The sequence below is a fragment of the Heterocephalus glaber genome, unplaced genomic scaffold, assembly GCF_053883595.1.
Source record: "Heterocephalus glaber isolate CG9 unplaced genomic scaffold, H.glaber_assembly_v1.0 deba00001531, whole genome shotgun sequence".
Classification (NCBI taxonomy): Eukaryota; Metazoa; Chordata; class Mammalia; order Rodentia; family Bathyergidae; genus Heterocephalus; species Heterocephalus glaber.
Window position 1 is genome coordinate 18,893,529 of NW_028258329.1, and position 19,384 is coordinate 18,912,912.

The following is a 19,384-nucleotide window of genomic DNA, read 5'->3' on the forward strand; positions in this document are numbered from 1 at the left end:
TGTCAGATTGGACAGTGAAAGCTGGGGAGAAAAATAAACTGGAGCTAGGATTTGGGCTTCCGTAGCCCTGCCTATGGGAGACCCTGTCAGAGTGCTTTGGGGATGAATCTGAAGGAGGTGCTCCCGTTTTCTATTTCTGATTCTCTTCCAACACAGAAACTTCTCTATTTTGTAGAAATTAAATTATCTATTTCATTGAAATTTGAAAGGTGCATATCTCCAATGATGAACGTCATTATATTGCACACCTAAAATGTACCAATAAAAGGATAAAAAAAAATTGAAAATTTGCCAGCAGTTCCACCTAATATCATTTTGTGTGTGGTACTGACATAGGGGGGAAAATGTAATTTCCAACCTGCTGGATGCCAGATACACTGAGTCCATGTTTCCCAAAATCGAAGAGTGAATTTTAAGGAACAACTTCAAGAGGTTAAGAGTAGGAAAAATGGGCCGGGGATTTAGCTCAGTGGTTCTGCCACCTGCCTTGCAAGAGCAAGGTCCCAAGTTCGATCCCCAGTACCAAAAAAAAAAAAGGGTTAGAGTAGGAAAAATTTATTGGGGAATAGGAATTGTTCCTGAGAGACAAGAGGGGTTCCCAATGGGTTCCCAAGGAGCCCACTTCTCTGAGAATGTTTTATAGCACAAAATCCCGAGGTGGGTACAACATGGGTCAAAACTATAATCAACCAATACAATTACAAGTACAGCCACTTGGCTAATATTGACCTAGTAGTAGCAAGGCATATAGATAACATCATTAACCTTGGTCAATAATCTCAGTCTTTAGTTTTAGTCTTAATCTTAGTAGTTTTTGTCTTTAGTCTTAGTAGTCTTAGTGGGTGGGACAGAATAGCTTGTTTATACCAGAAATCTCAAAAGAGTGGTACCAATAATCTCAAGCTTCAGGTTATCCCTTAGTGAAGTATGTAAATCTTGCCATTCTGACTTTAATCTTCTTCAATGGTGCCTCCAGCCACAGTTTTTTGTTTGGTTTGGTTTGGTTTGATATGGGGGATGGAACTTGCACCTTGCACTTATGAGGCAGGTGATGGAACCACTGAGCTAAATCCCTGGCCCTCCAGCCACAGTTTTGATGTGTTCTCAGCTTCTGCACTGACTCCCTCCAGGGCCTAGCCCTGTCTGACTGCTATAATATTTTTACCTAATTTAGCTATCTATAATAGGACCAGGGATTGAACCCAAGGCCTTTGGCTCGAGCTGCATTTCCAGCCCTTTTATTTCTTATTTTGAGACAGGGTCTTGATAAATCTCTAAAGTACCTAAATTGAGCTTGAATTTGTGATCGTCCTGCCTCAGCTTCCCATAGTGTTGGTATTACAGGCATGTGCCACCACACTCAGCTCCCTTTTATATTTTTACATCACTCTATTTCTGTGATTGAATCTACCCTTTTAGTTTAAATTGTTTGTTTCTGTTTTTTTCATTACATTTGTGCATTGTAATATTTAGATCTTGTTTTTACGAAAAGAACCAGCTCAAGGACATATGTGTTAATTCTGTTGTTCTATTTTCTCGTTTATTCTTTTTCTTTATTCCCTGCTTCTTTGTCTTTCGAGATTTTAAAAAATATTTCTAGATTATGTTATGAATGATTTTTGTTGTTCTTTTGAGACAGGGTCTTACAGTGTTGTTTAGGCTGACCTTGAACTTACTATGTAGCCCAGGTTGGCCTTGAACTCAAAGTGATTCTCCTGCCTCAGCCTCCCAAGTGCTGGGATGACAGGTGTGCACTACCATGCATGCCTGAATTTATTCTTTAGTAAAATTTTACATGTATACTGTTGATTTTCATAGATTTTCTAAATTGACACTGGGAGGGGGGCTCAAGATTTTCCTCAGAGGCTTTATACTGAACTACATTCCCAAGCTGGCCAGCCTTCTTTCCTTCCTTCTTTCCTCCCTCCCGCCCTCCCTCCTTTTTTTTTGAGACAAGTTTTCCCTAAGTCACTAAGTTTCCAGGGCTGGGCTAGAATTTAGTATACTTTTGCTTCAGCCTCCCAGAGACCTGGGTTTACAGGATTGCACTACTGCTGGGTAATACATTATTCTTGTTTTCTCCTTTATTCAAAAGCTATTTGGAGAATTTTCCTTTTTTTTTTTTTTGTACCGGGGATCGAACTCGGGACCTTACACTTTGGAGGCAGGCGACGGCACCACTGAGCTAAATCCCCAGCCCTGGAGAATTTTCAGTACCTGATTCATAATATTAATTTCTAGTTTCAGCATTTCGAAAACAAGGTCTATAACCTACATGACATCTGTAATTTTCAAATTTATTGGGATTTTCTTTATGGTAGAAAATATGATCCATTTTTACAAATTCTGAAAAATCATCTTGGTAACTAAAGGGACTAAACCAACATCCAACATATCTACAGGAACTGGTGAGAAGAGCAAAATGTGAACAGGAAGTGAGCTTCAAAGAGGAACTGATTTTGTCAGCAAAGGGACAGAGAACTGGCTTTTTCAGTACCTATGACAGGCTGGACACAGTGTTGGAGACTTTGCATATTTTACCTCATTCAGTGGGAGGTAGGATTCTTCAGAGCAGGAAACTGAGGCTCAGGGAGGTGAAGTAACTTATTTACCAAGACTTTCCCTGTTCAGCAGCCACTTCCTCTTGCTTTACCAAGCAATTTCTCACCTTTCCTTCAAGACTGGGTTTAGCCGGGCGTAGTGGCTCATGCCTATAATCCTACCACTCAGGAGGCTGAGGCAGGAGGATCACCATGAGTTTAAGGCCATCCTGAACTACACAGCAGGACACTGTGTGTGTGGTGGCGGGGGAGACTGGGTTTAAATATCATCTTTTAAGCAGGGAGTGTGGCTTAGTAGTACAGCCCTAGCCCAGCCAGGGATGGGTTTCATCCCCAACATCAAAAACAAAAAAGAATCTTTGATCCTCCTTCCTCAGCCTCCCCAGTGCTGGGATTACAGTTGTACACCACCATGCCTGGTAAGAATCACTTCTTCTTCTTCTTTTTTTTTAATCTTTTAAAACCAAAGCATTTATTTTGAGTCATTATTGACATTCTCAAGATGAACTGGATGCTGCAACAGCTGTTCTCTTGGGTTTAGGTGTTGTTCCTTAACGGAATCCATACCTGAATGGGCAATACTCAATTTCTAGGTGTCTCATTCCCTCAGTCCCACTGGTGCTTTGCCTTTTAGCCTTTGCACTCCAGTTATACTTTCTCTTGCACTTGGCAAGGTAGCCACATTTGCCGCAGGTTGACTTCTGAAAGTGGTAGGCCTTAGAGCCATAGTGGCGGCCTAACATGTGGGTTTTATGACTATGCTTTCCAAAAGATGACAGTCCCTTTGTCATCTTGCTTGTGTCACTGAGAACAAAAAGAAGAATCACTTCTTTTAGGAAGGCCTCCTGCTGAAAAGACCTGCAAAGCCCTCTTCTGCACTCTCATTTACAGGGTGTGATAAAAAACTACAGCATCATTTAATTTTTGTTGTTATTTTTTAAGACAAGGTATCACTATGTAGTTCAGGGTGGCCTTGAACTCACTATGTAGCCTGAGGCTGGCCCAGAACTCCTAGCAATCCTGAATGCTGGGATTACAGGTGTGCACCACTATGTCCAGCAAATTTTAAAAAATGTATTACAGTAACAGACACATTGCCATTAACCACCTCAAAGTACTTTCACTTTCTTTGAACACAGTCGTCCCATCCTTTGGTCCCTTTCTGTTTTTTGGGGGTTTTTTTGGTACCGGGGATCGAACTTAGGACCCTGTGCCTGTAAGGCGGGCAGAGGAACCACTGAGCCAAACCCCCGGCCCCTTTTGTCCCTTTCTGAAGCAGCTCTGGAAGTCCTCTTTGTGACTGTCTTTAAGTTGTGCTGCCTTGATGTCTTGAATGATTCAAAACATTTACCTTTCATGGTCATTTTGACTCTGAGGAAGATCCAGAAGTCACATGGAGGTAGATCAAGTGAATAAGGTGGATGAGGACTCACTGATGTTTTTACCAGCCTGCCTTTCCATTGATTGGATGGTGCTTGGCAGCAGCATTCACCATACTTCTGATCACACTCAGGGAAGAGGACTTCCAGAACTGCTTTAGAAGATGGCAAGAAGGATGGGATAAGTGTGTTCCAAGTGAAGGGAAGGATTTAGAGGGGGATTAATGGCAAGGTACATTTTACTGTAATAATTTATGCTTGTTTGTTTGTTTTTTGAGACAGGGTCTCGCTGTGTAGTTCAGGCTGGCCTTGAACTCACTATGTGGCCCAGGCTGGCCTCGAACTCATGATGATCCTCCTGCCTCAGCCTCCTGAGTGCTGGGATTACAGGCATGCGCCACCATGCCCGGCTACTGTAATAATTTTTGAATTGAAACATGAACCATTCTTTTTAATCACCCCTTGTAACTCCTCGTATCTGTCACCCTAGGGTCCCTGGAGACCCTTGGGTGTGCCTAGCACATTATGGGCACACAATAGATGTTTGTTATGAAATGAAGAATAATGACAAACGGAGGAGGTCAAAAAAAGGTTCAGCACAGCAAAGCCCATGGGGGCCCCACCCGGAAGGTGCTGTGGGGCACAGAGGGTGACTGGCATTGAGCCCCACATCAACTGTCCTCCTAGTGCAGTTCTCATTTCCACACAGCAGCAGCCTGTGTAGGAGACCTAATCCGATCAGGCCTCACCTGTCATCTTTAAGCCATCGGAGTGAAGGATTCAGGGGCTGAATCTGGCCAGGGCTGCACAGCTGGGCAGCTGCCACAGTCAAAAGGACCTCAGACTCCAGCCACTGCCACCTCAGAACTTGAACTCAGGTCCATGTGGGCACCCCCCCCCCGCACTACCTGCCCCCTTGATAGAGGAGACTGTAAATTCCCCTCCTGTTGTGCTGCCCAGGCTTCACAATGGAGCCTTTCTTTTGCAGACTGTTTAATTCCTTAGAGAAAATTCAGGAGAGTGATCCCTGACGTCCCACGTTCACTTGCATCTGCGCTCATGTACAATAAACTTTTATGAGTGCCGTGCCAGGTACCGGCTGGCCTGGGACACTGAGACCCGGGGCCGGGCTGGGAAGGACATGGTGCAGGTACCTTCGGGTGGTGCTCCCCATGGTCACCACTTCCAGGCCTCCCAGGGATCTGCCCTGTCAGCCAGCCCCCCCCCCCCACACCCTCTTTATCTCCCTTCACAAAAAGCGCTATTCTCTTGTGTACAATAGTTTCACAATAGAGGTCTCTTCAACCCAGAGCCCAAATCATCAGCTACCACCCTGGTTCCTCTTTCCTCCTAGTTCTTCAAGCACGTGCCAAGGAAGAGAAATCCTAGCCTTTCCAGCAGTGTCTCCTATAGACTGGAAGCTTCTTGAAGGCCTGGACTGGGTCTTTTCACTATTGACTGCAAAACAAATGAGAAGCCTAGACTAGATCTTGTTTTTTAAATATCTAAGTAATAACTGAAAAATAATATAATCAGCTGGGTGTGGTGATCCCAGCACTCTGGGAGGCCGAGTCAGGAGGATTGCAAGTCCAAGGGCTCAGCCTGGGCAAGTTAACACCTTTTTTTTTTCCTTTTTCTTTTTTTGGTACCGGGGATCGAACTCAGGACCTTGCACTTGCGAGTCAGGCGCCGGAACCACTGGGCTAAATCCCCAGCCCTATGTTAGCAACTTAATGAGACCTTGTTGGAAAGAAATATAAAAAGGGTGGGGAGGTAGCACATTGAAAGGCTCTGGGTTCAGTCCACCCCCCCCCATATATATAAAATTCTTGCTACAGAAACAAAACCAAACAACACAAGGACATGAGGAAACTTTTTATTTATGAATTATTTACTTTTGGATTTTGGAGACAAAATATCACTATGTAGTCCAGATGGCTTCAAACTCAGTGATCCTCCTGGCTCAGCCTCCTGAGTGCTGGCATCACAGGTGTGGGCCACCACACCAGGCTCCTAAGTTAACTTTTGAATGTGATGCTGATTAACTTGATTGTGGTGATTGTAACAAATGTGGTATACACTTGTCCAAACTCACCAAATTGTGCACATTAATTATGTATGATTTTTATATATTAATTATACCTTAGTAACACTGGAGGAGGAAAGAAGGAAAAGAAATGCAGCTTTCTCAAGGAAGAGAAAAATATAAACCATCATTAAAGAAATTTGACAAATATGCTAAGAAATAAAGAAAAAGCCAGGCATGGTGGTGTGCACTTGTAATCCCAGCACTTGGGAGGCTGAGGCAGAAGGATCACTGTGAGTTCGAGGCCAGCCTGGGCTACAGGGTGAGCTTAAGGCCAGAATGAACTGCATAGGGAGACCCTGTCTGACACACATACACACACACACAAAACCAGAAGAAAAAAAATCACCTGTAATTCCAAATAATTCTTAAACTTGTATTTCCTTCAAGGTACTTTGTATGTATTTTTCTGAATAAATATACATGTATATATAAAATTTAATAAACATAATGATAATACATTTCCTGTCATTAAAGTTTTGCTTTTGTTTTTTGTTGTTGTTGGGGTTTTTTTGGTACCAGGGATCGAATTCGGGTCCTTGCGATTGCACAGCAGGCAGCGAAACCACTGAGATAAATCCCTGGCTCCTTGGTTTTGTTTGTGAGACAGGGTCTCACTATGTAGTTCAGGATGGCCTTGAACTCACTATGTAGTCCAGGTTAGCCATAAACCCACAGGCAATCCTCCTGCCTCGACTTCCCCAGTGCTGGGATTACAGGTGAGTACAACATGCCCAGCTATTAAATCTTCCTTTTTTTGGTACCAGGGATCGAACTCAGGACCTCGTGCTTGCAAGGCAGGTGGCAGAACCACTGAGCTAAATCCCTGGCCCTTTTATATCTTCTTTAAAAATATAAATTTGGTGGAGAGCCAGGGATTTAGCTCAACGGTACCGCATCTGCCTGGCAAGCACAAGGTCCTGAGTTCGATCCCCAGTACCAAAAAAAGAGAAAGAAACACACAAAAATATGAATTTGGTGGGCCAGGTATGGTGGTGCACACCTGTAAACCGAGCCCTCATGAGGCTGAGGCAGGAGGATCCCTGGGAGTTCCAGGCCAGCCTGGGCTAAAGAGGGAAACCTTGTCTCAAAAAAACCCCCTTGATTTTTATTAGCTTATATAGCAGTATATCATCCATGCGTGTACCATAACTTCTTTAACCACTCATTTTTGGATATTTAGGCTATTTCCTCCTCCCTCTTTTTTTTGGTACTGGAGATCGAATTCAGGTCCTTGCGCTTGCGCAGCAGGTGGTGAAACCACTAAACTAAATCCCCAGTCCCTCCTCCCCGCTCTTTTAAAAAAAATTTTTGTCCATGAAATAGCACTTTGGTAAACACCCTTACAGACCTCTTTGCTTTGCTGGTTACTTTTCTTTTTTCTTTTTTTTTTTTTTAAGAATCTTTTTTATTTCAACAGTGGCCGTTGTTTGCTGGTTACTTTTCTCAGGTTTCTAGAACTACAGTCACTGCACCGAAGGGTAGAGATTCTCAACTTCGGTTAATCTGTGATACTGAGTTATTTCGCAGGCCTTGTACCAATCTTGCACATGGTAATAAGTATCATTAACGTAGCTTTTACTTATTTAAATGTTTGGTGATGAGCAGTTGCCTGTTTATGGTTGTGGGTTAAGGTTTCTATAGTAAACCTGTATTCTTTGTTTATGCAGATAAGATCAGGTAACTCATCGTTCACCAGGGTGGGGAAACCATGTAAACCTGCACCCTAATTCCAAGGGAGGGGTTGGAGGAGGTGGAGTACTTGAAGCAGAAGCACCTTGTCAATGCACCATTGGAAAAATAATTTGCAAATACCAGATTCTTACCCCATCTATCCACAGAGATTTTTGCTTTCTTTGGGTTTCTTCCCCAAACCCTGAGGATTCCTAAACTGTTACTATATATACTTCTGTTCATTTGTTTGTCTGCAACAGGGTCTCCCTTTGTACCATAGTTCAGGCTGGCCTTGAACTCACTATGTTGCCCAGGCTGACCTTGCACTCACAATGGTCCTCCTGCCTCAACCTCCTGAGTGCTGGGATTAAAGGCGTGCATAACCACACCAGCTTTGTCACTGTCCTTCTGAGGACTGAATTGCTGCCCTACACATCTCCCCTGTCAAGAACTTAGTTCTCAGAAACTCCTCACGCCACTTCTCCCTGCTGTCCTCTGTGGAGTCCAGCGACAACCTTTGCCTCTGTGGCTCACATCTGGGTCGACCCTGGGGCCTCCTCCTTTGGTAATCTGATTCCAGTAGGGAGGCTTGATATTAAAATCATATATTAGATATTGCAAAGCCACTGATATCTTCTAAGATGCTTGTTTGGTTTCTCCAGTGAAAGAAGCAGATTTTAATCGCCTGCTAATCTCCTGGGCAAGTTACTTGGTGAACACATCAGCAGAGACATGAAGAGCTGTGTTTCACCCCATTCTTGGTTTACAAGATTCCGGCTTTTCAAAGATAGATAGGAACATTCTGGAAGGTCTGCATCATGAATGCATCCTCCCTCAGGGAATTATAATGAGGATTAATAAATCTTATAATAACAAATCTACCTTCCATTCTGAGCTTTGGAGGGCAATGCTGAGGCTCCTGAATGTTCGAGGGAGCCCTGTTTACTGGTCTGTGTCTCTTAGGGTGAAGCTGGAAGGTTCCTTCCTGAGCTTGGCTTTGTCAGAGGATTTGGCTAAATGATGCTATCTGTAAGTCCAAGTCCTTACTGGGACCTCTTAACATTCAAACAGGCTTTACAATTTATGAAAGAGTGTCATTCATTGCCAGGCATGGTGGTGTACAAGTGTAATCCCGGACTTGGAAGGCTGAGGCAGGAAGATCAAAAATTTAAGCCCAGCCTAGAGAACTTAGTGACTTAGAAGGGTTTCAAAATAAAAAAAATAGAAAAAAAGCTGGGGATGTAGCTCAGTGTAAAGGCTCTGGACTCAATTCCTACTACCACGGGGGGGGGGGGGACAAATGCTGAGAGGGAACTACTGACTAGAAATCCTCACTGTAAACTCTGAGTCACATCATGATTGTGACCTTGGAACATTTTTTAGTTTTTCTTTTATCTCTCTCTTTCTTTTTTTTGAGGCAGGATTTCATTATGTAGTTTAAACTGGCTTTAAACTCTTTGTGGATCCCAGGCTGGCCTTGATCTCATAGAGTTCTTCCTGCCTCAGCCTCTGAAGCGCTGTGATTACAGGCATATGCTACCATGCCTGGCAATTTTTTAGCTTTTCTGGGCCTAAGTTTTCTCATCTGTAAAATGATGACACCAGCCTCCTAAAAAGTGCAGTCCTAGCCTGGCACAAAGGTGGCTGTACAAGAATGTTCATCGTAGCAAATTCATAAAAGCAAAAATCTGCAAACATCTCACAAGTCCAACAATATGTTTAAACAAATTAATATACATACACACCATGGAATATCATTTGTTAAGAACAATATGGATAATATGGATATTTATAGACAGAAAAGGCATTTGTGACATTATTGGGTGGAAGTTGTTACAATTCGATAGGTATGATGCCAATTTCAGTTTTGTAAAATCACATTTACATGTATAGTCACGTATTTAACAATATTTAGTTCTCAGTTTTATTATGTCCATTTACACATAGGTATGGTGATATAAAATGTTCAAGGTTAGACACCCAAACCTAATGTTGCTAAATGGGATTCTTTTTCAGTTTTGCTTAGTTGATTTTCAAATTCTTTCACAATGATCTTGGAGAAATAATAAAGGTGCAAAACGTTTATAACACAGGAACTGGCACACTGGTGTCTGCCTGGGTCCAGGGGGCACTTAGCTGGTGCCAAGTTCATCTGTAGCTTGTTTGGAGAACCAGGACCCCACATAAGGGATCAGAGAGTTTTGAGAGATTTGAGGGCTCAGGAGAAGCCAATAATCCCCACAACCACGCAAGTGAGCTTCCTGCCGGCTTCTCTCCCTGAGCAAGCACAGCCAGGTACCTGCTCCCTGGGCCCTTTCTGGGTTTCACCAGCCCACCGTTTCCAGTTTCCTATTCACTCCTCAGGCAGGCTACACTCCAGTCATCAGTCAACAGTTCTTCCTGGCTCCTGAGATGACACTGGACATTTTGTGGGGGTGTGGGGGAAAGGTGCTGGGGATTGAACCCAAGGCCCTCAAACTGAGCTACATCTCCCGCCGTTTTAATTTTGAAACAGGATCTAAATTGCCCAGGCTGGGCTCAAACTTTGCTCCTTCTGCCTCAGGCTTTCAGACTGCCAGGATCACAGGTGTGTGCCACCACACTCTCCCCAAATTCTGCAATCCAGCTTTCCTGAAGGAATGCTTCCTCCACAGCTGGTTCGTGGTGTTTCTGGCCTGGTGAGTCACTCTGGCTTCTACCCATAATCCTACTTCCAGGTGGCAACTTCTTTATTATAGTAATAGTAAAGAGAGCGACCATGCGTTGGTGCTCATGCACCAAACACCATGCTGGGCACGGCTTATCCAAGCCCCAGGACGGGTCTGTGAAGCAGATCTTCTCATGCCCTTTTTGAAGCTGAGGAAATGTAGATTCAGAGAGGTCCTCTTTCCAAAGGACAGCAGCAGCAAGTCAGCTTGGGCACTTAAACATAAACCACTGTCTCTGCAGCCCCCAGGTCTTCTGGCCCCATTTTATCCAGGTGAGGTGACTGAGTCTAAATTATTCACTGAGACAAACTCCTTCACCCATACTCTAAAGGTTAGGAGGTGGGAGAGGCTAAATGTGAACATTTCTGACACCTGCCATTCCCCCATGTGTGCCTGGACACCATCCTCCTTGCTCACTCATAACAAGTACTTGGTCTCTTGACTTTCAGGAACCTGTAAGAATGTCCCTTGACCAGAGGCTTTGGACAGGCTGTCCCCTCCACTGTGCTCTTTTGTAGGTGTAGCCTCCTCCAGGAACCCTTCCCTGAACACCCTAGTCCAAGTAGATACTATGGTTGTCTGTCTTTTCCTTGCTCCTTGCCCTGCCAGTCCTCACAGCCCCAGCAAGGGTCAGGTGCTGAGCCTTAGGTCCTTGGCATGCACCGAGGTAGTGAGCACAGAACAGTGCTTAAGAGTTTGCTGAATGAATGCTTGACTCTGGGAGCTGTAGTTGGCTTTGTTTGGAGGGTAAATCAGGACCGGCAGGTAGTGACAAAAATGTGGCTTCCTGTGTGCCCTATTAAGAGGGCATGCTGGGCCAAGGCTCTGGGCCATCGGGGCTCAGTGCACTGCTGCCACAATCATGGTGTCCTTCTTGCTGAACCAAACTCCCACTTCTGTTTTTTCACTCCTAGTCAGAAATTAATCATGTCTGAGTGACTGGAGTCATTGCTCACTGCACCGAAGCCGGTACAGGGTGGGGCGAGGGGCAGTGGCCTTAGGCTGAAGTCTCAAAGGCCCAGGCCTCCCGGCTGGGGGAGGGGTAAGGAGTGGCAGGTCCTGTCCCGGGGACTCTGCAATCACGGAGGGTGGGGGTGGTGGGGGGGAGACAATGGGGCTCCGCATCTGCTCCTCCCGGCGAGAAGGGACCCTCCAGTGAGAAGCCTGGGCTAGCAGGGAAGTGTGGGAGGAATTGATGAGGAGAGGGGCGGAGCCAAGGAGATGCAGCCGGGAGGAAGGAAGGGAAGGGGAAGGAAGAGAGGAGGGAGGGGAGAGGATCAGGCTTTCCTCCTCCTCCTCCTCCTCCTCAGTGACCTGATCTTGCGCCCGGCCTGGCTCGACATTGTTCCCAGCGGAAACTCTTGGGGGAGGGGGGGGTCACCTGGACCTCGCGCTCTCCCCCCCCCCCCGCCGCCGCTCAGGCTACAGCCTCAGCCTCCGGCCCAGGCATCCAGCAGGTGCTCAATCCTTACTTGGGAAAATGAGAAATGTGACCAACTTTGCTCTGGGAACTTTTCCCCTGGCTTCTCCCCACTCCTCCGGAGAAGCTGAGCACGGAGCAGGTCTTGGGAGCACGCCCGGGCGCCCCAGGAATAATTGACTCTTCCTGGCGCCTCCGGACCGGCCTTGCGTCGGAGTCCACAGCGCCGGGCGTCCCGGGGGCCCGAGGCCAGGTGTCCGGCCTACCCCGGAACGGGGGAGGGGGCGGCCCTGCGGGGACCCGCGCGGGAAATGGCCACGCCTCGGCACCCCCCTAACCCCAGCAGCGGACCGGGCAAGACTTGGGGACCCGCGGGGGGCCACCCCGAGCCTCTCCCCGTCCGGGCCGTCCAGGGCGCTGCCAAAAGCTGTCCTCCGCTCTGCGGGGGCAGTGGCTCCGAGCCCATCTGCCTACTTCAGAACAGAGAAGTGCAGCGCACACCCAGCGCCACCTCTAGCGGGGCGGGGGCGGCTGTGGACCCCCGCCCGCACCCCGCAGGGATCGGGCACCCAGGAGCCCCACCCGCGCCCCAACCCCCATACTCCCTTTTAGGGGGACGGCGGGTCCTGGGGGGGCGGGGTCCCTGCGCCCCCTTTGTGCCGGGCAGGCCGTGGGTCCCCCCACTTCCACGCGAGGTTCCAACGCTCCCTTTTCCCTAGCTTGTTAATCTTTGTTCCCCTTTTTTGCTGAGAGGAGAGAAAAATAATAAAAAGAAGGGGGGTAGAAAAGAAGGAAAAAAGGCGTGACTTGATTTTCAAACGAAACTCCCTCAGCAAACAAAACCCTTTTGGAGAAATAAGAAAGGAGGAAGAAGGAAGAAAAGAAGGAAGGCGCAGAGACACACGAGAGAGAGGCAAAGGGGAGAGGGGGAGAGAGAGAGAGAGAGAGAGAGAGAGAGAGAGAGAGAGAGAGAGAGAGAGAGAGAGAGAGGGAGAGAGAGGCTTCCAGGCTTTCAATTCGAGTAGGAGAGTTGAATAGAGAGCAAGAGAAAGAAAGGAAGAAAAAAATCCTCTCTGTGGTAAAAAGAGAAAAGAAACTTGGGCTGACAAGAGGGGGGTGTGGGGGGGGAAGGAAGTGAGAAAACAAAAGAGAGATAAAAGGGCTGCTTTTCTGCCTCTCTCTTCCTCCGCGAGCCGGGTTAGGAGGAGCTGTTTTGCATCCCTTCACGTCAGCCCTGCCTCATTCCCTTCTTCCAGGGAGGGAGAGCGCGAGCGAGGAGCGTGCGAGGGGGAGACGAGCGGGCGCGCGGGCGAGGAGCGAGCGAGGAGAAAGCGGCCGAGGGAGCGGCGAGGCGGCGCGTGGAGGCGGCGGGGCGCGGTGGGCGCCCCGGACCCCGGCCCGGCCCGCCGGGGCCCGCGCAGAGCCGCGCCCGGACCAGGGTGAGTGTCGCACGACCGGGCTCCCGGGCGGCGGCGGCGGGGACGCGGGCTGGGGGGGGGTCCGCTGCGGCCCGGCCGACCCGCCCCTCGCTCTCCCCGGGGACGACGGCGCGCAGGCCCGCGCCGCACTGCAAACATGTCGTCTTTCCCTTCGCCTTGCACATTCCCTCATGCCGGGGAGCCGGAGGGAGAGAGGCAGAGCCGGGGAACGCGGGAGCGAGATGGCGTCTGGGTGGGGGGGGGAGGTGGGGGAGCGAGCGAGAGAGAGGAGGAAGAGGGGGAAGGGAAGGGGGGAGGGAGAGCGGGGCGAGCGCGCGAATGAGAGAGGGAGAGAGAGAAGCAAAAATGAAAGCGCCGCGGCGGCGTTGGCGGCGGCAGAGCGGGAGGCCCGCGCGGCGGTGGCGGCGGCGGCGGTGGCGGCGGCGGGTCCGGCCGCACGTGGGTGTCCCGGCGTGCGGCGCGCTCCCCCCGCACCGGGCCCGGGACTCAAAGTTTCACCCCCTCGCCGCTCCGCCCCTGCGGCTGCCCACAAACTTTACTCTCCGCGCGGCTGAGGGAGCTGCGTGTCTCCGCTGGGTGGGTGGGGGCCGGACGCTCCCATCGGGGTGACTGGGAGGCACCCCCACCCCAGCCCCGGGACAGCCGCCAGCAGGCGCCGCGCTATCCCCGGTGTCCCCGTGTCAGGGGCGGGGACCTGTTGAAAGCGCTTGCGGGCTGGGGGGGGGGGTGGTGGCAGGCGGGGTCCCCACAGCCACTCTTTGGCCTCCTGGGGCCCAGGCCCCCCTCCTGATCGCCGGGTTTCTGTTTCCTCGCGGTCATTTTCTTAATTGGATGGAGCTGTAAGGCGTAATCGTGGCGTCAGATCGGGGGGCCCCCATGGTGCCAGGTGGGTGCTGTGGCCCAGGGACCTCCCCAACCCAGGCGCGCAGATCCCACAGATCCGGCCCCTCTCTCCGCCACCGCCCCCCTGGCCGCGGACTTGCTAACTAGTGCATATCGGGGTAATTTTGTTTTGGACTTGCCTTTAAGATGACTTTTATGGTTCCTGCAACTGCTTCCCTCCAGTCTGAACTGTAGTTTGGGAAGATTTAAGAGGCCAGGAGGTGCTTGTGTGGGTTTTAACCTACCCGAGACTGTCATTAATGTATCTTTGCTCACTGCGAGATGTCTCGGTGCTATGTAGCAGTATCAGGGTTTGTTTTCACGGGAGGACCTTCCGGGTCAGAGACAGGGGTGCCGGCCAGGGGACATCCTTGTGGCCCACCCGTGAGCTGCAGGTCGAGTGCCCTGCACGCCAAGGGCACGCTGTGCGTCTATATTTCTGTTCACAATGCAAACTGCTTGCTGATGTCCACCGGGAGAGGACATCGCCAGTCTCCGTGGATACCTGGGAAACTCACAGAACTCCCCGCAGGTGTGCAGAGAAAGACTTGGTGCTCTGGGGGTCACCTAGCCAGCTTTGAAGCTGCTTTGTCAGTCCTGCCTTTGTACATGTGTAAGTAAAAATGGTCAAAGTTCCTTTCTGCCAGGTGGAATTCCCAGGTGTGTGTGTGTGTGTGTGTAGCACCTTGAGTTTCGTCTTGGCTGTGGGGGCTGACATGGGAGGAGAAGCCAGTCCTTAACTTCCTTAGATATTAGAAACCTTAGATATTAGTCAAGGATGATGGACCTGCCTGGTTTTGAGTTTTGAGACCTAACATAGCCACTGCTCTCATTTGTTTTAAGGTGAATATTGTTTTCTAGCGCTTTCCTGATGCTTTTGTAGCTGCTCCTCCAGCCATGCATGGCCCTTACCAGGCACCTGCTGGGCTTGGAGCAGAATCTTCACTTGGTCACCTATAGCTGGAAATTCCAACACCCACACAGAGCTGGCTCTCAGGCTGGGATAGAGCTACTCCCTTTTGGGGCAGGAAAATAGGCACTAGGAATGGTGTTTTCTTCCTCTCACCTATGTGGGAAGTGAGTTTTGGGTCTTGGGACCACTCGTGTGCCAGTTCTGTGCTTACTTAGGTCACTTCCACCCCCGTCCAGGTGTTTCCTACCAGGGAGGTTTATTTCCTGCTCGCTATCCAGAGCTGTCTCTGGACGGTTAAGGTCTAGAATACTTGACTCTCAGGTTTGAGGACGGCAGACTGGGGACCACCAGAGATTTTGCACCACTTCTGTTTTAAGTTTGCCTTGTGGCCTGGAGATATTTTGAGCAAGGTTGCGCTTGGGAAGACATACAACTTATTTCTAGATGGGAGGCAATAGATAAAAGGAAGAGGCCATTGCATCTCAGACTCACTGCCCCCAACAGTAATGATGCTGAGTGTAAGCTCCTCATATAACTCAGTCACCCAGGATCCTGCATGTATGACCAGGGGCTGGCCTAGGCTGGGGCTCAGTTTTTAGAATTAAGGAACCTGGATCTGCACTGGGGAAGGTGAGGCAGGAGGGTTGCTGTGAGTTTGAGGCCAGCCTGGGGTACATAGTGAGCTCAAGGCCAGCCTGAACTATACAGTGAGACCCTGTCTCAAACAACAACAACAACAACAAAAACCCTGAATCTGCAGGGTCTCAGTTAATGGTGGTTGATCCAGCCCTTTGACTTCAAAGCTGGAAAAGGGACCTTAGAGATTATTTAAAAGAAACAGAAGTAGGAAGAATGCTTCCTGTCCTGGATCACGCCATCGTTCAAACCTGAGCTTCCAGAATCTCCTTCTACACCGCTACTGCCTCTGTGACTGCTAGAGCTTCCCAGTCAAGCTCTGTTCAGAGAAGTAGCTCTGAGAACATGAAATCCTGGTCTTGTGCTACCTGCAGGAGCCCAGGAGCCTGGTAAACCGAGTTATTTTCCAGGCAAGGCACTCACACTGACCTGGAGGATGTGACAGGCCAGTGTGACTTGGGGAAACTGGGTGCTTCTGGCTATTTTAATACTGACTTCTTCAAAGTCCGGCAGTTCAGCAGGGTGGAACTTTAGTCATCAGGATGTTCCCAAATTACCATTTTTTGATCTGGAATACTTTATTCATGCTTTGTACTTATGTGTGGCCAGAGGGGAAGAATGGGGACATAAGGAAGGGCCAGAGACCCAGACAGATCTCCATCCATGGATTAGAACTGCTAGAAAGTCAGTCTGTGTGGCTAGAGGTTTGGCAATGTGGATTTCTTCTACCATCTTGCTTTGTGCTTGTTTTGCTTTGTCCATTGCTGAGCCCCCGTAGAACTGGTCCCTAGTGGACCATTCATAAATACTTGTTAAATGAACGCCCTGGACATTAGGAAAAGGATTTCCCTCCTAGAAAGAGCCTGGGTATGACACAGGCAGGGACAGGGAGGTAATTGATGGGAGCTGCAGAGTTGTGCTATGATTCATTGTTTCAAACTAGCTCCAGACAGGTGAGGCAGGAGGGGGCTGGGAAGAGTAGATCCTGCCTGGATGGAGCTGCTGGGTGGAGACTCATGCAAAACAATGGAGAGGTTTGGAATTAGACTCATTTGAGAATAATGATTGTCATGTATCCTGGGACTGGATTATGTATATGCTTTGTAGGTAGCCTCTCCCTTAGTCCTCCTAGAGGAGACACAGGGTTATCCTCACTTGGTAGCCCGGGAAACAGCACAGAGGAGTCATCACCTTGTCCAAGGCAACAGAGCTTGTGTCCAAATCCAGGGACTGGCTTCAGACTTTGCCTCCCTAGGGTGATGATACTGCCAGACATCTCTGCCCATGCCGAGGAACCAGGCCTTCTGAGCGCTGGGTGTCCAGATAGGGTGGCAGAAGAAAAGCTGGAAGATTTGTCAGTGTTTAGCACAGTGACCCAGGTCAGGGAGCGCATGAGTGGCTTCCTCTGCCAGCGCCCTCACAGTGCCTAAAGTTGGTTCACCCAGGGAGGACAGAAGGGAAGGCTTATTTCCCAGGGCCTAGTTGTTCTCCAACAGAGAGAGTGGCATTCCCAATCAGGACTCTTTTATACTTGATAAAGCTTTAGGATACCTTTTTTTTTTTAATTGGAAAGGTTACTTTCCAACCTGAAGTTTCCACATATGTGCAAAGCATGTTGTCTGCCCCTGAGCCACACCCAGCCCAGGTGACATGTATTTGGAACTGGTGCAGTGTTAAAGCAGAGTAGTGTTGTGCTTGGCCCTGAGGTCTCTGGATGTTCGCCTGGTGCAGATCTTGTTTGTTTGTTTGTTTGTTTTGGTATCGGTGAGTGATCGAACTCAGGTCCTCGGGTCCTCACACGTGCAAGGCAGGCGGCGAAACCACTGAGCTAAATCCCCGGCCCTTGCCTGGTGCAGATTTTCCCTTCTTCCTCAGAACTGGCCCCACCTACTTCAGACCACAGCAGCGGCAGACCCTGGGCAGCCTGGATTTTCTAGTTGCTGTGCTGGCCGGTCCTCAGTGCAATTGTAGTCTCCCTGGGAGGCAGACATTAAACTAATAATTACACAAATACTCTTTAATTACAGTTGTTATAAATGCTTCAAAGGAAAAAGTTCAGAGGCACAGGAGCCATAATCAGGGATGAGGGGGGAAGGGAGCTGTCCTGAAGAAAGGGCATTGAATCAGCTGCCTGGAGGGGAAGGGGCAGAAGTTGTACCCCAGGGGAACTGTGCACCAACCTGGTGCAAGCTTTACTCTTCTCTTTGTGGTCCTGGCCTGGCAGCATGGTGGAGGTGCAGGATCTCAGGCCCTCAGTGGGACTTGCGGAACCTGTATTTCATGAGATTCCTGTGCAGAATGACATCTGATGGAATCAAGGACTGACCAGGAAGTTCTCAGCTCTGAGGCAGGGTTCAGATGTCCTTAGGCAGGTAATAGGGAAGTAGGTAATCTCACACTTCCTCTCTCATGATCTCTATGCTGTCTCTGGTCTGCTGAGGGCAAGGCCCTGGGCTTCCCCAGTGTCCACCCCTGTGACACTGTGACCTCCATGGGGGCCTGCAGGCTCTGGTCTGACATCAGTGACCAGGGCTCTGGAGAAGGATCAGAATCCTTTGCAGCTATGAGGAGCTTTTTCACACCAAGGTTGTCTTCAGGGGACTCGGAGGATTTGGCCTGAAGCAAGAGAAAAACGGGCAAGGGTCAGAAGGGCTTTAGTGAAGAGAAGTGTAATGTTTCTGCCAAAAGCGGAACCTAAACCGAGGGGAGAGGAACCTGCTCAGTAGTTCTGTGTTCCTGGGAATGTGATACTGTAAGAATTGCCTCCAAGGCCTGCAAGGCCTGTCCCTGCAGCCCTCATGTCACTGCAGAGAAGCCTGAGACCAAGGGTCCTTGACCCTTGCAGGGTGTGTGTGGGCTTCTAGGCCATGTGTCTGGAGGAAACCTACTTATGCACTTTTCTAGGAACAGGACCTGTGGTTTTCACAAGCTCCGAAGGGGTTTGTTGCCCCAAGAACTGGAATGGAGCCTTTCCCAACATGTCCCCCAGCTCTTCTGCTACCCAGTACTTACTATGTGCCCGGCCCAGTGGTAGCACTTTACCTGCTAGTTGCTCATTTGCAGTGAGCATCTGTTCTGGAGCCACATGCCCAGGGGCCCCAGAGCCCCTGCTCTTGAAGCTTGCTAGTGACAGGGCAGCAGGACAAGGAGCAAGCTCTTCTTGGTAGCAGAGTTTGAGGTGACAAAGCCCCCCCCCCACACATGTGCACAGACAAGTAAAGGTCCCACAAATGTTCCTGCAAAAACCAGAATTTTCCCAAGGAAACAAGTGTCAAATAGCTCCAGGTTGCCACACAAGCTGGGGAAAGCCCATGCCACTTTTGGGCCCAACTTATGCTTGTTTGCAAAGAAAAGAATTAGAAGCCATGATTTCCCCAACATTAAAGACTTGAGTTTTTAAAAATCTAGAATCAGAAGGAAGGCACTTGAAGAATTGTACCCTTAAATTACGGGGTGAGATGGTGACAGGAAATTGGGGTAGATTCTGAGGGGGAAGGATGAGAGGATGCTAGAGCTAAAGCAGGGCCAAATAGGTGCTGGATCAGCAGCGCCATATGGTAAAATAACTGGTTTTATTACCTACTAATTAATGTGTGGAGCTCCCCATTCTGACCCTTCCCCCATCCCGAGAGCTTACCTCAAGTACAGAGGCCTTTGTCTTCCCTTTTATTCATTTCTATGTTCTT

The 19,384-nt window shown here is 49.0% G+C and overlaps 1 protein-coding gene and 1 pseudogene across 5 annotated transcripts in view; one reads left to right on the forward strand and one right to left on the reverse strand.

The window, feature by feature from the left end:
- Positions 1-3,058: 3,058 nt before the first annotated feature.
- Positions 3,059-3,352, reverse strand: LOC110350698 (large ribosomal subunit protein eL37-like; annotated as a pseudogene).
- An 8,239-nt stretch (positions 3,353-11,591) lies between these two features.
- Positions 11,592-19,384, forward strand: part of Znf710 (zinc finger protein 710) — a 63,827-nt gene continuing 56,034 nt past the window's right edge. The window contains exons 1-2 of one of the 5 annotated variants that reach the window (XM_087188393.1): positions 11,592-11,865; positions 13,085-13,267. In XM_087188393.1, coding sequence (XP_087044519.1) covers positions 11,630-11,865; positions 13,085-13,267 — 419 coding nt within the window. In that variant the 5' untranslated portion in view covers positions 11,592-11,629. Of the gene's footprint in view, positions 11,866-12,513; positions 12,907-13,084; positions 13,268-13,720; positions 14,763-19,384 lie in introns of those variants that run through there. The other 4 variants (XM_087188395.1, XM_013075149.3, XM_087188394.1 and 1 more) reach the window with 4 other exon arrangements.